Here is a 19,200-nt window from a genome sequence, read left to right as displayed (position 1 = left end):
TCTAAAACAGTCCAAGCAAAGGGAAAAAGAAACTGTTAATGACAGCATAATATAAACACATTAGACCAGCTTTGGAAAAATAAGCACTCTTTATTCTATTTTAGAGACACATCATGACCAAGATATCTATTTATGAGTTAGCATAAATGCTAACATTTGTATTTGTATGGTATTTAACCAGTTCTGCTTCAGGGCAGTTCCAAGAGGTCAGGATGCTATACAGATGGTTAACATGAATGGATAGTTTTAGTATTGTGCAGTGGGAGGAACTTTAAGAGAATGACTAATTGCCCTGTCGTATCTTACAATGATGTCATGACCTAGCCGTCTTTATATGTACAACAAACATTCGATAAAAAGCAAACAGGCATTTTTTCACCAGTGCAGAATAAAGTGGCAACCAGCTACACCAGGGCTCTTTACAAAGATAGATCTTTTGCTTTTGTTGCCCTCTAACCTCAGTGTAACAGATAACAAAAGGCACAATGCTAGTATATCAATGGCAAGACAGGTTTTTCGGTTTGAGAATGGAAATGTGGGTGTGAAAACTGATTATGGAGAAGAAGAAAAAAAGCTGCAAATGTATCAATTATTCAATTACTACAAATATAAACGGATGGTAGAAATAAGAGGTCTACAAAAAAAAAATGTTATGTCATTTCTGGAGCGCTTTCAAGGAAGTACCACAATCTTTTTCTCAAGTTTTTGCTGAGGGAAGATGAACCTCCTCATGACATCATCCAGCTCCTCCAGAGCGAGCTGAGCATGGAGTACAGCCACATCATCTGGGTCCGACCGCACCACCCCTTTCAGGGCCCGATACAGCTCAGATAAAACATCCCCAAGAACCTGAAAAAGCAGAAGAGGAGTCGGAAAGCACTTAGTAAGCAGATGTACTGTTTTACTGTACAACTGAAAGCGAGAAAAAGAACAAACAAGGAAGAGGAAATAATGAGTACAGTATATGTCTCTTGAGGCAGATGGTCTCTTGACCTTCTCCCTCACAGCAGGAGAGCACTTTTGTGAGCAGTCAGCTGTTTTAGCCTCACACTAAGAGGACACCGGGCGCTGTGACTTATGGTTTACCTGGACGAGCCGTCTCATTACTCGCTGCAACAGCTGTACCGAGTAACAACTGTTTCTCATACCAGAAGGACTTCTATCAAGCTCCATCCTGGGAAACTCAACAGACGGCGATGACAGACATGACTTTGCACCCGGGCCAATGCCAAGGTGCTGCCCAGGGACAGCACCTTCTGAGTCTAGTAAAACTTGTCCAATAAAGTGCATGTGCAAATATTTCAAGGGTCAGGGTACTAACTAGGGTGGACATTGGTGCTGTAAATCAGGGGGTCAAAAGTGGAAAAGGTCATTTGCAGCAGCAGTGGCCAGTTCGGTCATGGGATCAGTTCATGTGTGTTTATAAAGGGGTTTTAAGATGTGTTTTATGTGGACAAACACCCCAAAAATTCAAAGTGTTGCAAAGTAAAGTAGTAAAAGGCAGAAGATTAAGGGCAAACAAGGCCCCATCCTGACATTTTGTATCAACCTCTCTACAAAATTAAATGTATCATCTTATACAAGAATCTTAGGTTACACTTTATTTTAAGGTGTCATTGTTACAGTGTAATTATATATTTAAGTACCGAGTAATATTAATCAACTACATGTACTTACTATAGGGTTAGGGTAGGATTAGGATTTGGTTGAGGGTTATGTAATTATGCATAATTTACTGTTATTACTATGGTAAGTACATGTAACATATGTAACAAGGACACTGTAAAATGAGGTGTTACCGAATCTTATTATTACAAAAAAAGTCTAAAAATATTAAACTACTTTAAATATACTATTTTGAAGAAAAATTAAAGAATATTTAATATTTTAATATTTAATATTCTTTAATATTTAAAAAGTTAATATTTTATTTTTTTCATTATTTAATTAAAATAAATGGAGTACATTAATTTAGGTTGATTTATTTATTCTGTAGAATATACTATAATCACACTGGAAAAATCTGGCAAATAAGATGAAGACATTATCAAGGTTTAAAGATTATTAAATAGAAATACATTTGATAAAGGAAATAAGCGGTATCAATGATCAAGTGTCTCTTTTTCATGAAATGTGTGACAGTCTTGTGATTCATACCCTATTATATTTAAAAATATGTTTTAAAAGAGTTAACTGGAATAAAATGATCACACTGCATTATGGGAGAACAGATCTGTAGTCTGAGAGGTTGGAATGTCAATCAGCTGCCAGTCTGCTAACAACATAAAAAAAAACTATGGTGTGGTTCATATGATCTCACAACAGGGTAAACATCTGTTGAAGATGGCTGCTAATAATCCAGTGGATCAGAGACTCAATGTTCTCACATCTATGTAAGCTGATACACACCTCTGATTGGTTAATGTATTACAGCTGTAACTCTGAACTTGTGATACATCAAACTTTATAGAAGGTTTCTCAAAAAACTCCTAACCCTAGATGATAAACTTTATTAACTCAGCCTGCACTGTTCACGTTATGGACATTAATTATTTTTTGTTTAACCTCATGGTCACTTTACCAGGTAAAAAAAGTACCATAATACTTTACAACTATGTCTTGGCAACCTCCTTCAACACACTAGCATAGCAGGGACAAATTATGCATGAGCAAGGACCAACTTTCCTTATGAAAATCTGAAAAAATGGTTATCATATGGTTAAATCATATTAATTTGAATCATCATGCACCAAATGACCTGTAGGAGCTATAGTCGGAAATGAAAGGCATTGCTGGGAAAGTGATCAGGGCCGTGGGAACAAGAGTGTCTCCTGAGAGTGATGATTAGACAGAGCATTGGTTGTCTTATACTGCAGGTGACCTCTAAATAGGAGAGTAGAACAGCTGCTGCTCATCAGTCCAGATGCTGGAAGAATTCCTCCCACTAAACACGTGCATTGATCAAGACACCAGATCGAAAGACCTAACAATCTACTCAATATCCTCACACACAACAAAACACAGTGATGGGACTTCACACCTTTGAAGAAATATTTCTGGTTAAAAACATGCTGTAAATGGATAGCATCTGTGGCATGCTGTTGAATACCACAATTTTTTTTAAACTGATCAACTAAAAAAAGTGTCCGTAAAGACATTTATAACATTACAAAGATTTCCATTTCAAATAAATGCTGAATCCAGAAAATGTGCATCACGGTTTCCACAAAAATTTTTAAGCGGCACAGCCGTTTTCAACAGGGATAGTAATAATAAATGTTTCTTGAGCACCAAATCAGCATATTAGAATGATTTCTGAAGAATCATGTGACTCTGAACACTGGAGTAATGATGCTGAAAATTCAGCTTTGCCATCACAGGAATAAATGACATTTTAAAATATATTAAAATAGAAATATAAAATAAATTATTTTAAAATACTGAATAATGAATACATTTTAAAGTCCTTTATAAAAGCATTTCACATTCCTTTAATACCAGCCACTGGATAATCACAAGTTTCATGTTTAACTGATCACACATATTTAAAAATACTCACCTGAGTGGTTTTATCACTGAGGCCCCTAAGGACCAGAGCAATGACATGGACCGCAGCCCTTCGAACCTCTGCTTCTCTGTCCGTCTTTATCAGGGCGGTGAGACACGTGCTCAGCTGCGGGAGACACACAAACAGAGGTCAAATACAAAGGACGTACGCAGGCCGCAGAGATCTGCAATGCTGCACTAGTTGATCTTTATGTCAATGTAGCGGGTCGATTGATGTCTAAACACATGCACACGGGTTTGCAGAAGGCTGATGGTCAAGATGGTCTAGAACAGCCTGTTGTAGGGGCTCTTTCATGAATAAGCAGCCCAGTTAGTCACACTGACAGAGATGCTTATTCATGAAGATCTCTAGACCTCAGCCACTCACAGTAGATTTTCTCAACGACCATATGCACAAGCCCTGAAAAATAAACAAACTGCTTTCCAACTGCAAGGCGTCACACATTTCACACATTGGCACAAAGTATCAAAGAACTCTAGATTTGTAGTTCCTGAAGAAAACAACAATGATTGCAAGGCAGCAAAAGTACAATGCTAAAGTCTCAGGTAAGCTTAGTCTTTGATTCTACATAAAATACTGGTGACATGACTGATTTCCCAGGTTGATGTGATTCTGATTCACAGGCTTTAAACTAATTAATTTGATTCAACGCTGATACTGTATTTCAGTTATGAATGTCCATTTCACTTACATATGAAAGAAAATAACTAATCAATAAAATAACCAGCTCATTTGTATTGTGAATTGGGCTGTACAAATATGTTTGCATCAGCCATTGAAAACAGGCTTAGAGTAAAAGATTGATCTTGGGATTGTATGGATCAATATGGGGAGTGCTCCATTAAACGAAAAGCGATATTTTTTTCCCCCAACCCTTAAGACACTTCTTGTTTTCTATTGGCTGTGTACGAGAATCAACATAACGCAAATTCAACACATTCTGTCCACTTTCAAACGCAGCTATATATGGTTAAGTAAGTGACTAGATTAAAAAAAGGCTGTATTGCTAATACAATTCAGTATACAAATGAATTTAAGAAAAAGAAAAAAAAGCTTTCCAATATGGAAATATTATCACCACTTTCAGTTTTGAATTGCTAACATCATAACATGGAGCATTTTTATTTACAGATTATTTTGAAAGCATTTAAATAAATTTGAGCATACACAATCAGTTGCTACATAAAGATTTGTGGTCAAGACATTGGCTGATTTTAATGAGCAAATCAGTGAAATTGATGGAGTTCAGGTTCATTCATCTATCACTCATCTGCACCAGCAGGAACCCTGATCTCTGCACTAGTAGTAGTAGTAATCTTGTGTAGTGAGATGTGCATGTGTGTACACACACATACACAGCTGTGCCGAGTAAAGAGAACGATGACATCAGACTAGAAGCAGCCTCGGGGATCTGCTTAAAAAGAACTAATTACAGACTAAACTGCGCAGATTCAGCTTTTCATCAGCTTGTCTAGTTGACTTTTAGGTTTTGAATACTAGAGTGGTACTACCTCTTGTGCCAGTGGTCCGAGGGAAAAGTTGAGACGTTGGCAGAGTTCACCCAAATTAGAGAGGCTGCTGGCACGCACACTACTGTCCTTGTCTCGTGTGCCACTCAGGAACACACCAATCAGAGGGCGACCATAGTGTGGAGCAAGGTCACCTAAAAGATAAAACTTTTTATTTATTTATTTGTACAGATATTTAGTTGTATATAAACACATACACTACTGTTTAAAAGTTTGGAATAATTATGATTTTTAAATTTTTTTGGAATAATTAACTTATGCTCACCAAGGCTCCATTTATTTGATTAAAAATACAGAAAAAACTAATATTTTGTAATATTATTACGATTTAAAAGAACTCTTTTCTATTTTAATATATTTTAAAGTGTAATTTATTCCTGTGAAGGCAATTTTGTTTTGTTGTATATTTTGTGTCTGTCAGACTATCCTTCTGAAATCATTCGAATATTTTTCTTTTTGCTCAAATATTATTGGTACTCAATTACTAATAATGGTTCTTTATTATCAATGTTGAAAATAGATTTTGCTGCATAGTTTTTGTGGTAACAGTTGTGTGTTTTTATTTTTTCAGGATTATTGAATACAACAGCCTTTATTTGACATTTATTATAAATGCCTTTACAGTTACTTTTGATAAATTTAATGCATTCTTGCTGAATAAAAGTAGTAATTTATTTACTTTTTCTTAATTCACCCCAAACGTTTGAATGGCAGTGTATCACTGATCCCACTTAAATACTAAACAGCACAACTATTTTCAACATTGATGATAATAAATGTTTCTTGGGCAACAAATCAGCATATTAAAATTATTTGTGAAGGATCATGTGACTCTGCAGTAATGGCAACTGTAAATTCAACTTTGCCATCACAGGAATACACTACATTTCAAAACAGATTAAAATAGAAAACAGTTCTTTTAAATTGTAATATTTCAAAATATTACTGTTTTACTATATTTTTTATCAAATCAATATAATTTGCTTGGTGAGCATAAGAGACTTCTATCAACAACATTAAAACTCTTAATTATTACAAACTTTTGACCTGTAGTGTATATACAGACTTAAAATAATAAAAAATATCACATGTACAGTGCAAGGAATGAGAGCTCCAGCCTGAACACACACACACACACACACACACACAGCTGAAGTCGCAACTCCTCTTCCAATCTCTCCATCTCAGTGTGAAAGTCTGAGAAAGTCCAAAGTCCACACCTACATCATGAGCAAAGTCACTAAACTGGGATTTTTTTTGGCTTCTTTTTTGGCTCAAAAAAAAAAAAAAAAAAAAATCCTCCTCACACTAACAGGTATTAGTGTAAGGGGAATTTACATTCTTTATGGGTAATAAATAAGGATACAACTAGACAAAAGCTATTATAATGGCTGCCAGGTGGGTCCAGAGGGACTTGCTCCCCACAGCTGATTTTTCTGGCCCTGTCTGAAATATCATTCAAACTGTATAAAACCTTCCAGAATCCATGTGCCAGGACCTATTCAGACATGAATGTCCACTTGTTCAGCTGACCAATCCTCCAAACGGATCAAAAGAGCTTTAAAGGCTATTGTGGACTAGATCTACAAGAAAAAAATGGGTGTCTGATGGGAGGGAAAAAGAACAGGGGCAAGAAAAAGTGTAACATACGCTTCTTTGATCCAGTGCTTCTTGTTAACTGTGGCCATCTGTCCCAGCACCTTATTAAGCGACATGTTTAATTGGAAACCAGTGGCACACTTATGCAGGAAAAGGATTTATTTAATTACGCATCGGATGTGCACATTACGAAACAGCATGTTTTGGTTAGAAATTTAGTTATTACAAAATCAAGGATTTAAGGATTGAAATAAGTGTCTCATTAGATAATACTCAAGGGCTGAAAATGTAAATTGAGCTCAAGTGTGCGATGTGAAGTGTGTGATGCCCCCTGCTGTGTGTGAAGGCACTATGAATGTGACAGAGAGCTGTGAGACTCATTGTGCGGTTTCAGCGGACTGTAGCAGCTGTTGGGCTTTTTCAGAGCTCGGTCTGTTAGCGTTAAGGAGCCGGGCCAAGACGACATGCCTCAGACCCAGACTGAATGATCTCGAGACACAATGAATAACCGCACACTTGTGCTGGGGATACGGCACTGCCCAGATCTGACAAACAGATCCTGAAATGGAGCATGAAGTATTTTAAAGGAAGAAAAGAATACAGAAAGAAAGAAATATGAAAAAGAAAGAAAGACTACAGTCAGTGACTGTGCTCACCCATGGCCCTGCAGGCTCTCATTAAAACCTCGCCCACTTTGAGGCGTGTCTCTAGGGAGCGCTCTCTTTTGGGGGGACCGACAGTTGCCCCGGTCTGATACTCTCCCAGCAGTCTCTGCAGAATCTGCTCAGGAAAAGAATCAGCCAACACTGCCAACCCTGAAACAGAAGAAAAAGAGAGAAAAAAACAGCTCTGAATAAAGGCTAAAACTCTGACACTCCCTTTTTAAGACAGGATGAATAGAAAGCACAACAGGCTGCCAGAGCATTACAATCTTAATTTAGCTATTCCTCAATAGGCCAAAAAAGGGATGGTTGAGAATGGTTCTGACCATTCATGGACAAAAGGTGAAATAACATCATTGGCTGCAAATACGTAGAGATGGTTTAGTTAATCAAACCAAAATATAGCACCCCAAATCTGTTTGTTGGCCCAGATACAGCAGCCTTGTAGATTTCAAAGCTGTTCCTAAAATAACCTGACACACAGATACAAAAGAAAATCCTCCACAACTGCCGATCAATATACCCCACCGTTCAAAAGTTTGGGCTCAGGAATACAAAATATAGTAAAAACAGTAATATTGTGAAATATTCTAACAATTTAAAATAACTGTTTTTTTTAAAGACGAATTTCCAGCATCATTATTCCAGTCTTTGGTGCCACATGATTTGGTGTTCAAGAAACATTTATTATTATTATTATTATTTTAATGGTAACACTTTACAATAAGGTTCCATTAGTTAACATTAGTTAATGCATTAGTTAACATGTACTAACCATGAACAACATCTCTGTTCAGCATTAGTTAATATTTGTTAACGTTAACTCACACATGTACTAATGCATCAATTTACGTTAACAGCATAATTAAGTTAACATTAGTTAATGCATATTAGTTAACATGAACTAACCATGAACAACAACTCTGTTCAGCATTAGTTATTAAAATTTGTTAACGTTAACTCACACATGTACTAATGCATCAATTCACATTAACAGCACAGTTAAATAACATTAGTTAATGCATTAGTTAACATGAACTAGCCATGAACAATGCCTGTAAATAGCTTTACTGTTTTGTAAGGTTAACTTACTGTACATATTTACATTAGTTTACGTAGCAGTTGACACACACTAAATATGAACATTTCTAACTCACCATGTTACCCTAAATGTAAAAATACTGTTGTGTACCTTATCAACACTCTTTTATAAGGCAATGATTTGTTGGTAAACATAATTCTACAGCGGAAAAATATGTTGTTCATGTTTATACGCACTTTACTATCATTACTTGCATTCAAATAAGCATTTATTAATGGATTGAGTGAAAAGTGTACACTATTTCAACATTAACTGATGTGTTACTAACATTTGTAGACTCTTTATTGACATGACTTATCATTAATAAAGAATTTATTAATGGAATTTATAAACCTTATTGTAAAGTGTACACTTGATGTGTTACTAACATTTGTTTTCCGCTGTAGCATTATGTTTACCAACAAATCAATGCCTTATATGAAAGAGTGTTGATAAGGTACACAACAGTATTTTTACATTTAGGGTAACATGGTGAGTTAGAAATGTTCATACTTAGTGTGTGTCAACTGCAACGTAAACTAATGTAAATATGTACAGTAAGTTAACCTTACAAAACAGTAAAGCTATTTACAGGCATTGTTCATGGTTAGTTCATGTTAACTAATGCATTAACTAATGTTAACTAACCGGGCTTTTAATGTGAATTGATGCATTAGTACATGTGTGAGTTAACGTTAACAAATATGAACTAATGCTGAACAGAGATGTTGTTCATGGTTAGTACATGTTAACTAATGCATTAACTAATGTTAACTAATGGAACCTTATTGTAAAGTGTTACCATTTTAATTATCAATGTTGAAAACAGTTGTGCTGCTTAATATTGGCTACTTTAATGAGCTCAGGAATCAGGTGCTTTATCTATTCATTATGGCAAAGCAAAAGCCTGGTCATTTAACAAATGTAAGGTTTAACCAAGCGTCTGTATTCTTTAAGAATGAGTAATGTGGGGGCTGCCTGAAACACATTGTAGTGTGTTGAGGTAAAGCTGACAGTGAGTTTAGCTGGCAAAAGTAAATCAGGTCAATGTAATGACTGTGCTTTATACTTACAACTAAGTCATTCAACCAGTCAAAACCAAGCTGTTCTATTATGTACCATCACAACTACAAATAAATCAAAATTTTACATTAATTTCTAAAAACCCTAAATAGTAATTTTTAAAAAAGTAGGCAAAAGCAGGTGTGATTGTCAAATTTTGTTGTATTTCGAAGGAGTTTAGGCTGGTTTCTTTCTTGAACTAATGAATTAATTACCTTGAATAGCAGACAGATACACAAAGGAGTCTTCATGTTCCAGGTTTTCCAGAAAGAGCTGAAACACATTGAAATAATTCACTGAAAGCTGAGAGCAAAGAATTAGAGCTGAGTTAATGAATTCCTTAGTCTAATTATCGCTGACAGTTTTTCAGCTCTCAGCACGTTTACAGTAATGCAAATTAAAACATGTCTATGGCCTGCGGTTTTAAAAGATTTAAATCAGTTCACATGAGGTGAAGTGGTATGAAGTGGTATGAGATAAGACATTTATGTGTTAAGAACTCTGACAGACACTGATACAAATAAATATTTAAAACTGAATGAATCAAAATAAAAAAGTTCACATCAATGTTAATGGATTACTGGGTGGGTGTTATGTCACTGTTAGTGAGATGCTCTGTGTCTGTGTTCATGTGTGAATTAGTTGTATTTATGAAGCGTTGGACACAGAAGAGACTCTTATTACAGAGAATATTAGATGAGACATTGCAGAAAGCCGCTCATCATAACTAGATCCCACGAGAGTCTTCAGACACCCTGAAGCAAGAGGTTTTACACACCAAACATCCCACCTCATTTATAAAACATGGTCTATTCTAGACCCTCACCCTCCCTCAACACTAGCACACAGGAGAAAGAGAAACACTGGAAGTCACTGGCCCATTTAAACAATGTCAGCCAGGGAAGAAGAGTCTACGCAAATCCCAGGAGAGATGTGCACGTGACACCAAGCTTTTAGCATCAGAGAGAATAATGCATACTGGGAGAGTAAGTGTTTATCATATACTATAATGATCGCCTGCATCAAAGCGCAATGACAACAGCGTTTTGGGGGCCTGAAAATGCAAACTTGTGAAATCGGGTTTCAAAGGCCAAGTTTTAAAAAATGATACTGTTACCGTCTGCAAATTTGTGAAAACGGTGATGTCATGCACATGTGTATTACAGTATATGTTCAGTCTATAGGCATGTACCGTTTCTTTACAAAGTGACATCGCCAACTACTGACATGCATAATACGGCATTTGTAGTCGTTTTTGCGGATCCGCGTGAATAGGGATTGTTTTGACATCGTTGTCGTTTGTTTGCGAAAAATGCAAAGGAAAACAATATCCGTTTTTAGTACATAGTTGTTGTGTAAGCGTACCCTAAACCAGCCATTAAGAACATACAGTGATATGTGAAATGGAAATAAAATGCAGGATTATGCAGATTCCAACAGAAATGACTAGATTTCGTATGCAAATTTTCAGTAAATGTGACCACTTTCATATCATACATAATGAAAAATGTATTTTTTATAAATTCATGCCAGGCTAGTTTTATCTTCTTTAACTTACATATACAGATACATACACATCTATACACTCACTGTTAGTAGTTTCTCCTTGTTCTGCAATGCCTCCTCGTCTCCATCTCTAACAGAGCGGGTCAGTGAACGCAGTGCTACGGCTCGTGTGGGCACATCTGGGTCACAGGCTTCCAGCAGGCACTCAGAGAAAGCTTTACTGCGCAAGGCCTCAGAAATCCCAGGATTGGGTATTCCTCCAGCTGTCTGAAAGTCTTTAACTTTGGGTGTTACACTAGGGTCTGTTGTATGTTTGGGATGTGAGATTGATTGTGAAGGGACCTGGGGTCTGGCTGGGAGGGAGTTTGAACTGCGGCCTGCAGGTTGAGTAAGACTGTGGGCAGTGCTGTGCTGGCTGGCTGTTTTAGGGACAGTTGTAGGGCGATAAGCCCCGTGTGTGGCAATAGTGGCCCTCAGATCGGACGCTAGCTCCTGGATAACTGGCTCTTGGTGCTGCTGGGAAATCTGTTCCAGGTGGGGCAGCAGTGCAGCCATTGATGAATAATCATCTGCAGTGAGCTGAAAGAACATATACAAAGGTACAAATTGGTAGGTAGTAAATAATATGTACATGAACAAAGATTTTAGGCTGTCAATTGTTTAAAACTTTTAATCATACTAATTAGAAAATATGCTGATTAATCAATAACAATTAATTACATAGCAATATTGCTAGGAACTTCCCCAATATAATTGGGCAATTATCTTTGAATATAATACATTCTTTGAATATAATTCAAAGAAATTACATTAGAACATAACTTAAGATCTTTTTTGTTTCATTTCATTTTAATTAAATCACACCAAATTAACCCAATAACTGAGCATTAGTGCATATTTTGTGTGCTGTGACTGGGCACAACTTCTAGTTAGCAGTTTTTATTTTTGATAGTTTTAGTTTTCATGTTCATTTTTGTTTAATTTTCAGTCGTTTCATTATGTGCTTTTGTAATTTAATAGTTTTTTATTTATTTATTTATAATTGTAGTGCTTTAACTTATTTTAGTTTATTACCAAGGAAACATTTCTAATTTTCAGTTCGTTTTTTAACTAATATTTATATATATTTTTTTCAATTAACAGAAATATTCTCACTAGTTTTAGTTAACGATAATAACCCTGGGTGCAACAAACTAATTTTTAACTAATGTTTAAAATGTAATCGCATTTATTCAAGGTCATGAAAATGGCATATTTAATAAGTATACAAAAATAGATCCCCTTTGTTAAAAAAAGTGTAGCATGCATGTCACACTGCAGGATTAATATGCAATATGTTAACTACCCATAAACACAGCAAACTGCTTATTACTAGAGGAACTCTTACAATAGAGTGAGCAAAGAACAGCAGCAAAATGTATAAACTATACACTACCTCAGCAGCTCCAGAAAGTAGAGTGGCCACAAGCCCTATTCCCATACTGAGAGTCTGACTCTCCACTGGGCTGTCAGTGCCACGCTCCAGACTAACACATGCTCTCTGCAGCATGGATGCTATGAACCCAACCACCTGTAAGCAAAGAGAGAGAGAGATGTCTTGAGAGATCACACCTTATCACTACATAAAGTAGCACAACTGCTGATATAACACAACTGTGCTCTCTCTACCAGCCATAAGAGGCTCATACATGTGTCCTAAATAACAGTCAGAGTAAAGATATTCTTTGTTGCGAGTTAAATGGAACAGATCTGGCCAGGGGATGATGTGCTCTATTTTTAGAAGGCCCATGTTTTATCTTATTAAAACCTCAGTTGAATGAAAGCAGAAAAGACAAAATGATAAGAAAGCTTAAAAGAGTTTAAAGTTTAGAATTAAAACTCAAATGTACCACTTCACTCAGGAAAAGAGAGAACCATTTAATACGTTTAAATAACGTTGAATGAATGATTTCTTCTATATCTCACCTGAGTGGGTTTGCAGAGCAGCTGTGTGTGTGGAAGACCCTCACACATGATGGCCAGTGCCTGCAGCAGAGCAAGTCTCTGTCCGTGTCCACCTGCACGCCCCAGCAGATGCTGCTCTAACTCCAGCAGCGTCATAGATGAGGTGTTCACTTCCTGCTCAACCTCGTCCTGCTCAGCAGCCACAGCTGTTAAATCCTGGAAACAACACAAAACAGGCAGACATTGGAAAAAAAAAAAAAAAAAATGTTGATCTCAGCATCCACTTTCAATTTTAAGCCCCTTTCACGACATTTAAAAGTCAAATCTGGGAATCTCCTTAAAGTTTAAAAGTTCTTTTTAATCATCTACTCTACATCTTAAAGCATTTTTGAGACCTCAAATCTTGCTATAAAACAATTATGGACATCCATTTATCTTATGTGCTATAGTATCGACATTGTTGAGCTACATTAGAAACGGTCATGCTGAAACAGACTGGCAGAGGTCAGCACCTGCAGCAGCAGTAGGAAAAACTCTCCAGGCAGGTCACAGTCCTTCATCTCTTCCAATAACTGCACCAGACACTGCACTCTCCACTGCTCACCTGAGACCTTCTCATACAGAGCATCATCTTCATCACTGTCAAAACACAGAAAAAGAGCCAGTTAATCATTGTTACGCCTTGCAACATACACTACTATTCAAAAGTATCTTATGTCCACCAAGGCTACATTTATTTTTTCAGTTTTTTTAAATAAAACTGATTACTGTGATGGCAAAGCTGAATTTTCAGCATCATTACTCCAGTCTTCAGTGTCACATGATCCTTCAGAAATCATTCTAATATGCTGCTTTAGTGCGCAGGATACTTGAGCTATAAAAACCACAAAACAATGTATGGAAAACAAAAGAAACCTTTGAACAGTTGTGCAACTTATTATTTTTGTGGAAACCATGATTCTTTTTTCAGGATTCACTGATGAATAGAAAGTTTGAAAAAAAACAACAACAGATATTAAAATAGATTTTTGGTACATTTTTGGTAACATTATAAATGTCTTTACTTTCATTTTTGATCAATTTCACTTGATATTATACTGATATAAATAATGCTTAATTTAATGAAAGCAAATAAGATACAAACAAAATGACTGAAATCAATATTTTACAAAATATCAACTCTAAATTCATCACTGAACACTTAAAAACATGCATCATCTTTTTTAAGGCTTCAGTTTGTTTTAAAATTGACAAAAGGGTGATCTAGCTAATAGATTCTGCTATTTTCCCAATTAGACCATCGCCCGTTAAGCTCAAAATGGCAAAATACTGGCATACAAAATACTTTACACAAAACATTGCATAATTATTGTAGGGTTCTCATTTAATAATACCTGATAAGCTCTCTCACTGTAAGTCTGGCCCCTCCTTCACTGCCAGGTGAGAACTGAAAGCCATGTCTGACTCCACCCACTTCTCCCAGCAGTCCACACAAGCGTTTCAACAGCAAAAGAGATGCCGAGCGCTCTGAGTGAGACAGGCACCATATCAGGATCTCCTGACAGGATGTACTGTAGGGAACAACAACTTTTAGTCTTTTCCAAACATATGATCTATTACAAATACTTCATATTCGAAAAGAAATCTGACTGTAAATGAGAGACTTCTTTAAAAAAAAAAAGAAAGAAAAAAGAAAGACTGACCGTAAATGAGAGACATTCTGTTTGGTGAAGCAAAAGAGATTGAACAGTGTTGAGTAGACATCTGTGAGAGCTTTCAGCAGCACTTCTGATGGATTATTACCCACCACACAAATCTAAACAGAATGAAACAACGTTCTTATGTAAATTTCATATACTTGATGATATGGCGCATTAGACAATACAGAATGGTTGGCTTACTTTATATACATCCTCAATACAGCGAGTCAGCTCCCACTCCTCCACTGCATCCTGGGATAGGTCATCTCCTGCAAAAGCTTGTCAGTTATTTTTGTAATACTCAAAAGAGAATATACTTTGCATCTAAAAATTATTCCTGTGTGTTGGGACAAATATTAGCAAGCAACTTGATGCAGCCTTTTCGCACAACCTAAATGATATCACCCACTATAAAATGCTAAACTGCAGTCACCTAACAAATACTAACCGGTTCCCTGTGCACAGCGACGAAGGGGGCAGAGAAGAGGAAAGAGCAGGAATCGCTGTGCAAACTCAGGCTGATCTTGCACCATGATGAGCGCCGCCCTAGTGGCCACTCTCTGGAACTGCTGTGCAGTCAGCTTGTCTTTGAAATGCAGGAGCTCCAGAACCTAAATCCAGTGATATTACATTCTATTATTAGAGTACATTTCAAAAATTATTTATAGGTTTTTAGGTAACAGATGGCAATGAACTCTTGCTTTTGTTATTTGACTACTAGCATCTTTTCCAAACCAAATAAAAGAACTCTAAATAACCATTATAGCAATAATCTCACTATTTTGACTGTAATGAGAGAACATTACTTCACCTGTGGACACACTTGACTGTAATAGCTCTCGGCAGAGAGGGACTGCCGAGGACAGGCGGCAAGAATCTTGGCCACAGCATCACATTTCCTCCAGTCAGAGTCGCCACCTGCTGGTCAGCAATGTGAACAAGTAAACATGACTGAAAAGCACAAGCTAAACATTTACAGCGGTTATAAAAAACAGAATGACTTTCCATGGAATGATAAACCTATTGGAAACACATTGGGAACTTTGTTATGTACTGGATTTGTTATGTATGGTATGAAAATACACATTTTTCCACCACCATTCAAAACATTATGGCCAAACCCACTGACACCGTGCTGTTTATAGAATACGCAAAACATTTTAGGTCAGCTAGCCATTCTAACCGAGACATAACATGTTTGTCTCCTTCACAGTCTGCAATTTTTTGGGGTCAATTAACTGTAATATTCCAGGCAACAGCACACGGTTCCAGGATGTTGCGTTTTATTTATAAGTTTGCGGAAAACAAAACAAAAAAACATAAGCACGAACACAGGTTTCAATGTATTTATAAATTGATTTGTATTTACATACATGCATACTAAAAACAAATCGTGCATAAGCAATAAAAACCAAATAGGTTATCAATTTTGCATTTAAATGTTTTAAAAATGTATTCTTTTAACCTGTTTACTAGTAAATCTACTAGTTTAGGGCTGCATTACTGAAAGAGTTTTAAAACGGGTTTTGAGTTTAGTAACAAAAATTGTATGGCTGGTTTAATGCTCATTTTTATAATATTAATAAATAATAGCAAATAAGGCATACATGAAATTTCTGAATTTGAATAAATACTAATTGTAGACAATATTTACTCACAATTAGCTAAAAATACTTGAGAACACAAAATATGTTTTATCCACTGACAAGGCATTCAGTAAATTTTGGAACTGACACTAGATAGATGGTCTTGAAACTTGATTCTATTCCATGAAAAACCTTTTGCAAATTCCAGTGTTTCTCTGAACCAATCATCTGTACTCAGTACTTTGCTAAATTCAGCCTTACCTCCGGTGCCCTCTAAGATGGCCCTCACCACTGCCTGGACGCCTTGTGGTTGCATTAACCTGTCAGACAGCAACTGTCCACACAGGCGCCTCAGCCAAGGGGGAGCTTGGGATAGAGCCTTACCTCCCCCTCCAGCACATCCGCCTCTGGAACCTGAAGATGCCTACAGCAATACACAGGACATGTCTCTTTTGAGTCACACAAATACTAACACATCAGAAAAGTATTCAGAAAGATAGTGGGCAACACACACCTGTTTAGGACCCCCTTGCAGAAGAAGCAGTTCTTTGATGACGATTGGCTGATACACTTTCCCAAGAAGACTGTGGAGTGCTTCTTTGCAGGTCTTGCGCTCCTCTACCGTTAGTCCCTGTGGTAGATGAGAATGACCGAATTAGTTCAACATTTAGCTTGGGCCAATATGAAACTTGAAAGAGTGATGAATCAGAATTCTCACACTTACTTACATTCATGTCATTCTTCATTATTAAATAGGGACTTTAAAAAATATAGTTTTATAAAGATTTGCCCCTAAAGGACAAAACAGTGAGAATAACAAGAACAGTGTTATTTTAGCATAATTTATATACTATTTAAGTATTATTATTAGTAACACTTTACAATAAGGTCTCATTTGATAACATTAGTTTATGTATTAACTAATATGAACTAACAATGAACAAAACATTTGTTACAGTATTTATTAATGTTAGTTGATAAAAATACAGTCGTTCATTGCTTGTTCATGTTAGTTCACAGTGCATTAACTAATGTTAACAAATGTTTGATTTTAATTAGTAAATGTTGAAACTAACATTAACTTAGATTAATAAATGCTCTAGAATTATTGTTCATTCTTAATTCATGTTAACTAAAGTAGTTAACTAATGTGTTAACTAATGAAACCTTATTGTAAAATGTTACTGTGTTATTTTTTGATATTTTGAATGAGCTTTTATTTTTATATTTTCAGCTTTCATTTTAATTTTAGTTTAAGTTTTATTTTATTACATGTTTTTGTCATCTTTATTAGTTTTTGTTTTTTTATATTTCTATGTAGCTGTAATGAATTTTTTTTGTTTTTTTTTGTTATAATTTCTGTACTTTTTGTACTTTAGCCTATACTTTTTGTTTTCAGTTAGTGATCAAGGCAACATTTTTTTTCCATTTAATATTTATATTTTCAGCTTTATTTAAATTAACAATAACTCTCTCTCTCTCTCTCTCTCTCTCTCTCTATATATATATATATATATATATATATAGAGAGAGAGAGAGAGAGAGACACACACACACATACATATATATATATATATATTTAGTTTTATAAATGTTTCATGACTTTTCTATGCCTGGAGCAATATTACATTTCCTTGCTAATTCCAGGTTATCCATGGCTTTGGGAACCCCAGATCTAAAAAGAGACCACTAGTAAAATGTATTAAAATAGTATTAAGTATTGCTTTGATATTAGTGTATTTATACCTTATTACTCTTTGTACCGTCTCCTTCAGGCCGCTGGGGTCGATAAGCTAACTGACACAGAGCTGCCATGATGTCACCCAGGTGGCGTGTAAACACAGGAGTCGCTAGCGATGACAGAGCAGACACCTCTAGGAGCACATTAGCGGTGATAAGTAGACGGCGTTCCCCTGTAGGGGCCACATCGTGTCGGACAGCTCCCTCCACTGCTGCCCCAAAGGCTGACCTCAGCCCCAGTGCCACTCCTACACCAGGAGCTAAATATGGGCAGAGACCCAGTGTGACCACAAACTGCAGCACAGCACCCAGTGTCTTTTGTTGGGCCACACTGAGAACATCTGGGGGAAGTGGTGGAGCTGCTTCAGGGGTCGCAGGATTTGGTGCAGCAGGAGTCTGGTGAAAGGCTTCCACGAGGCGGTTGAGGTGTCGTGCCAGGCAGAGCAGTAAGAGAAGACATTCCTGAACAAAGCACCAGGTTAGGTCATTAGCATCACTGCAAAACCATGTGATGTCTCTCCTGACCTCCTCCAGAAGTCGTCGGGCTTCCTCCAGCTCTTCGCCTGCAGACATGCTCTCCCGAAGCTCTGACAGGTTCCTCTGGAGAGCCAGGACAAGTGCTGTTTGTGTGCTCTGTCCATCGCTCCACTGAGCCTCTGGAAAAGAGTGTGCGTCCATCATCGCATGCCATCACTATTTAACAGATTTGCAAAACATAAACAACACACAAACCTGCATGACTTTCTTTCTTCTGTAAAGCACAAAATGAGATGTTTGGCCATTCACTTTTATTGTATCGAAAAAATATACACTGAAAGTGTAAGCCAAAGCTGTCAGTACCTAACATATTTAGTGTTTTACGAAATAAATAGAGAAAGTCATGCAGTTTTGGAACAACATGAGTGTGAGTAAAAGATGAGAGGTTTAATGGGGGGTGGAAAAATAATAATACTACCAAAGCATGTTATGACACAATACTATTTAAACCCGGACAACGTATATAAATTTTTTCTTACCTCGAATAGGTTTCGTTAATATACTGAGAGACTTTATTAGTGCCGTGACCATTTTACGCCACACTGCTGTGTTGTCTACTACAAAAACTTTGTCGCACAGCTTTTACGTAACTGTGGTTAAAAGTTGAAACTGATGAGAAAATGTTCAAAATAAAAGTCCCACAAAATAAAAGCTAAACTAACATGAAAGCCAAAAAGAAAAGCAGA

At 36.5% G+C, this 19,200-nt stretch overlaps 1 protein-coding gene across 4 annotated transcripts; it reads right to left on the bottom strand.

Annotated features, from left to right (window-relative positions):
* Nucleotides 1-70: 70 nt before the first annotated feature.
* tango6 (transport and golgi organization 6 homolog (Drosophila)) lies at nucleotides 71-19,096 on the bottom strand. 4 transcript variants are annotated; one of them, XM_056261169.1, is made up of 18 exons: nucleotides 18,994-19,096; nucleotides 17,984-18,633; nucleotides 16,750-16,868; nucleotides 16,499-16,644; nucleotides 15,463-15,572; nucleotides 15,100-15,262; nucleotides 14,853-14,920; nucleotides 14,655-14,767; nucleotides 14,346-14,522; nucleotides 13,464-13,590; nucleotides 12,973-13,167; nucleotides 12,443-12,577; nucleotides 11,092-11,586; nucleotides 9,717-9,774; nucleotides 7,353-7,511; nucleotides 5,080-5,231; nucleotides 3,560-3,673; nucleotides 71-849 (listed from the first exon to the last, which is right to left on the bottom strand). In XM_056261169.1, exons 1-18 carry the CDS (start codon nucleotides 19,043-19,045, stop codon nucleotides 673-675), a joined length of 3,210 nt encoding a protein of 1,069 aa, XP_056117144.1. In that variant the 5' UTR covers nucleotides 19,046-19,096; the 3' UTR covers nucleotides 71-672. The 4 variants fall into 4 exon arrangements, with proteins under 4 accessions (XP_056117144.1, XP_056117145.1, XP_056117142.1 ...); XM_056261170.1 differs by having other exon boundaries at nucleotides 15,463-15,569; XM_056261167.1 differs by having other exon boundaries at nucleotides 16,499-16,661; nucleotides 16,752-16,868.
* Between the last annotated feature and the right edge of the window lie 104 nt (nucleotides 19,097-19,200).

The sequence above is a fragment of the Rhinichthys klamathensis genome, unplaced genomic scaffold (assembly GCF_029890125.1).
Source record: "Rhinichthys klamathensis goyatoka isolate OS25496 unplaced genomic scaffold, OSU_Roscu_1.1 h1tg000181l_1, whole genome shotgun sequence".
In the NCBI taxonomy this organism is placed as follows: Eukaryota; Metazoa; Chordata; class Actinopteri; order Cypriniformes; family Leuciscidae; genus Rhinichthys; species Rhinichthys klamathensis.
This window is presented reverse-complemented; position numbering and strand designations above follow the sequence as displayed.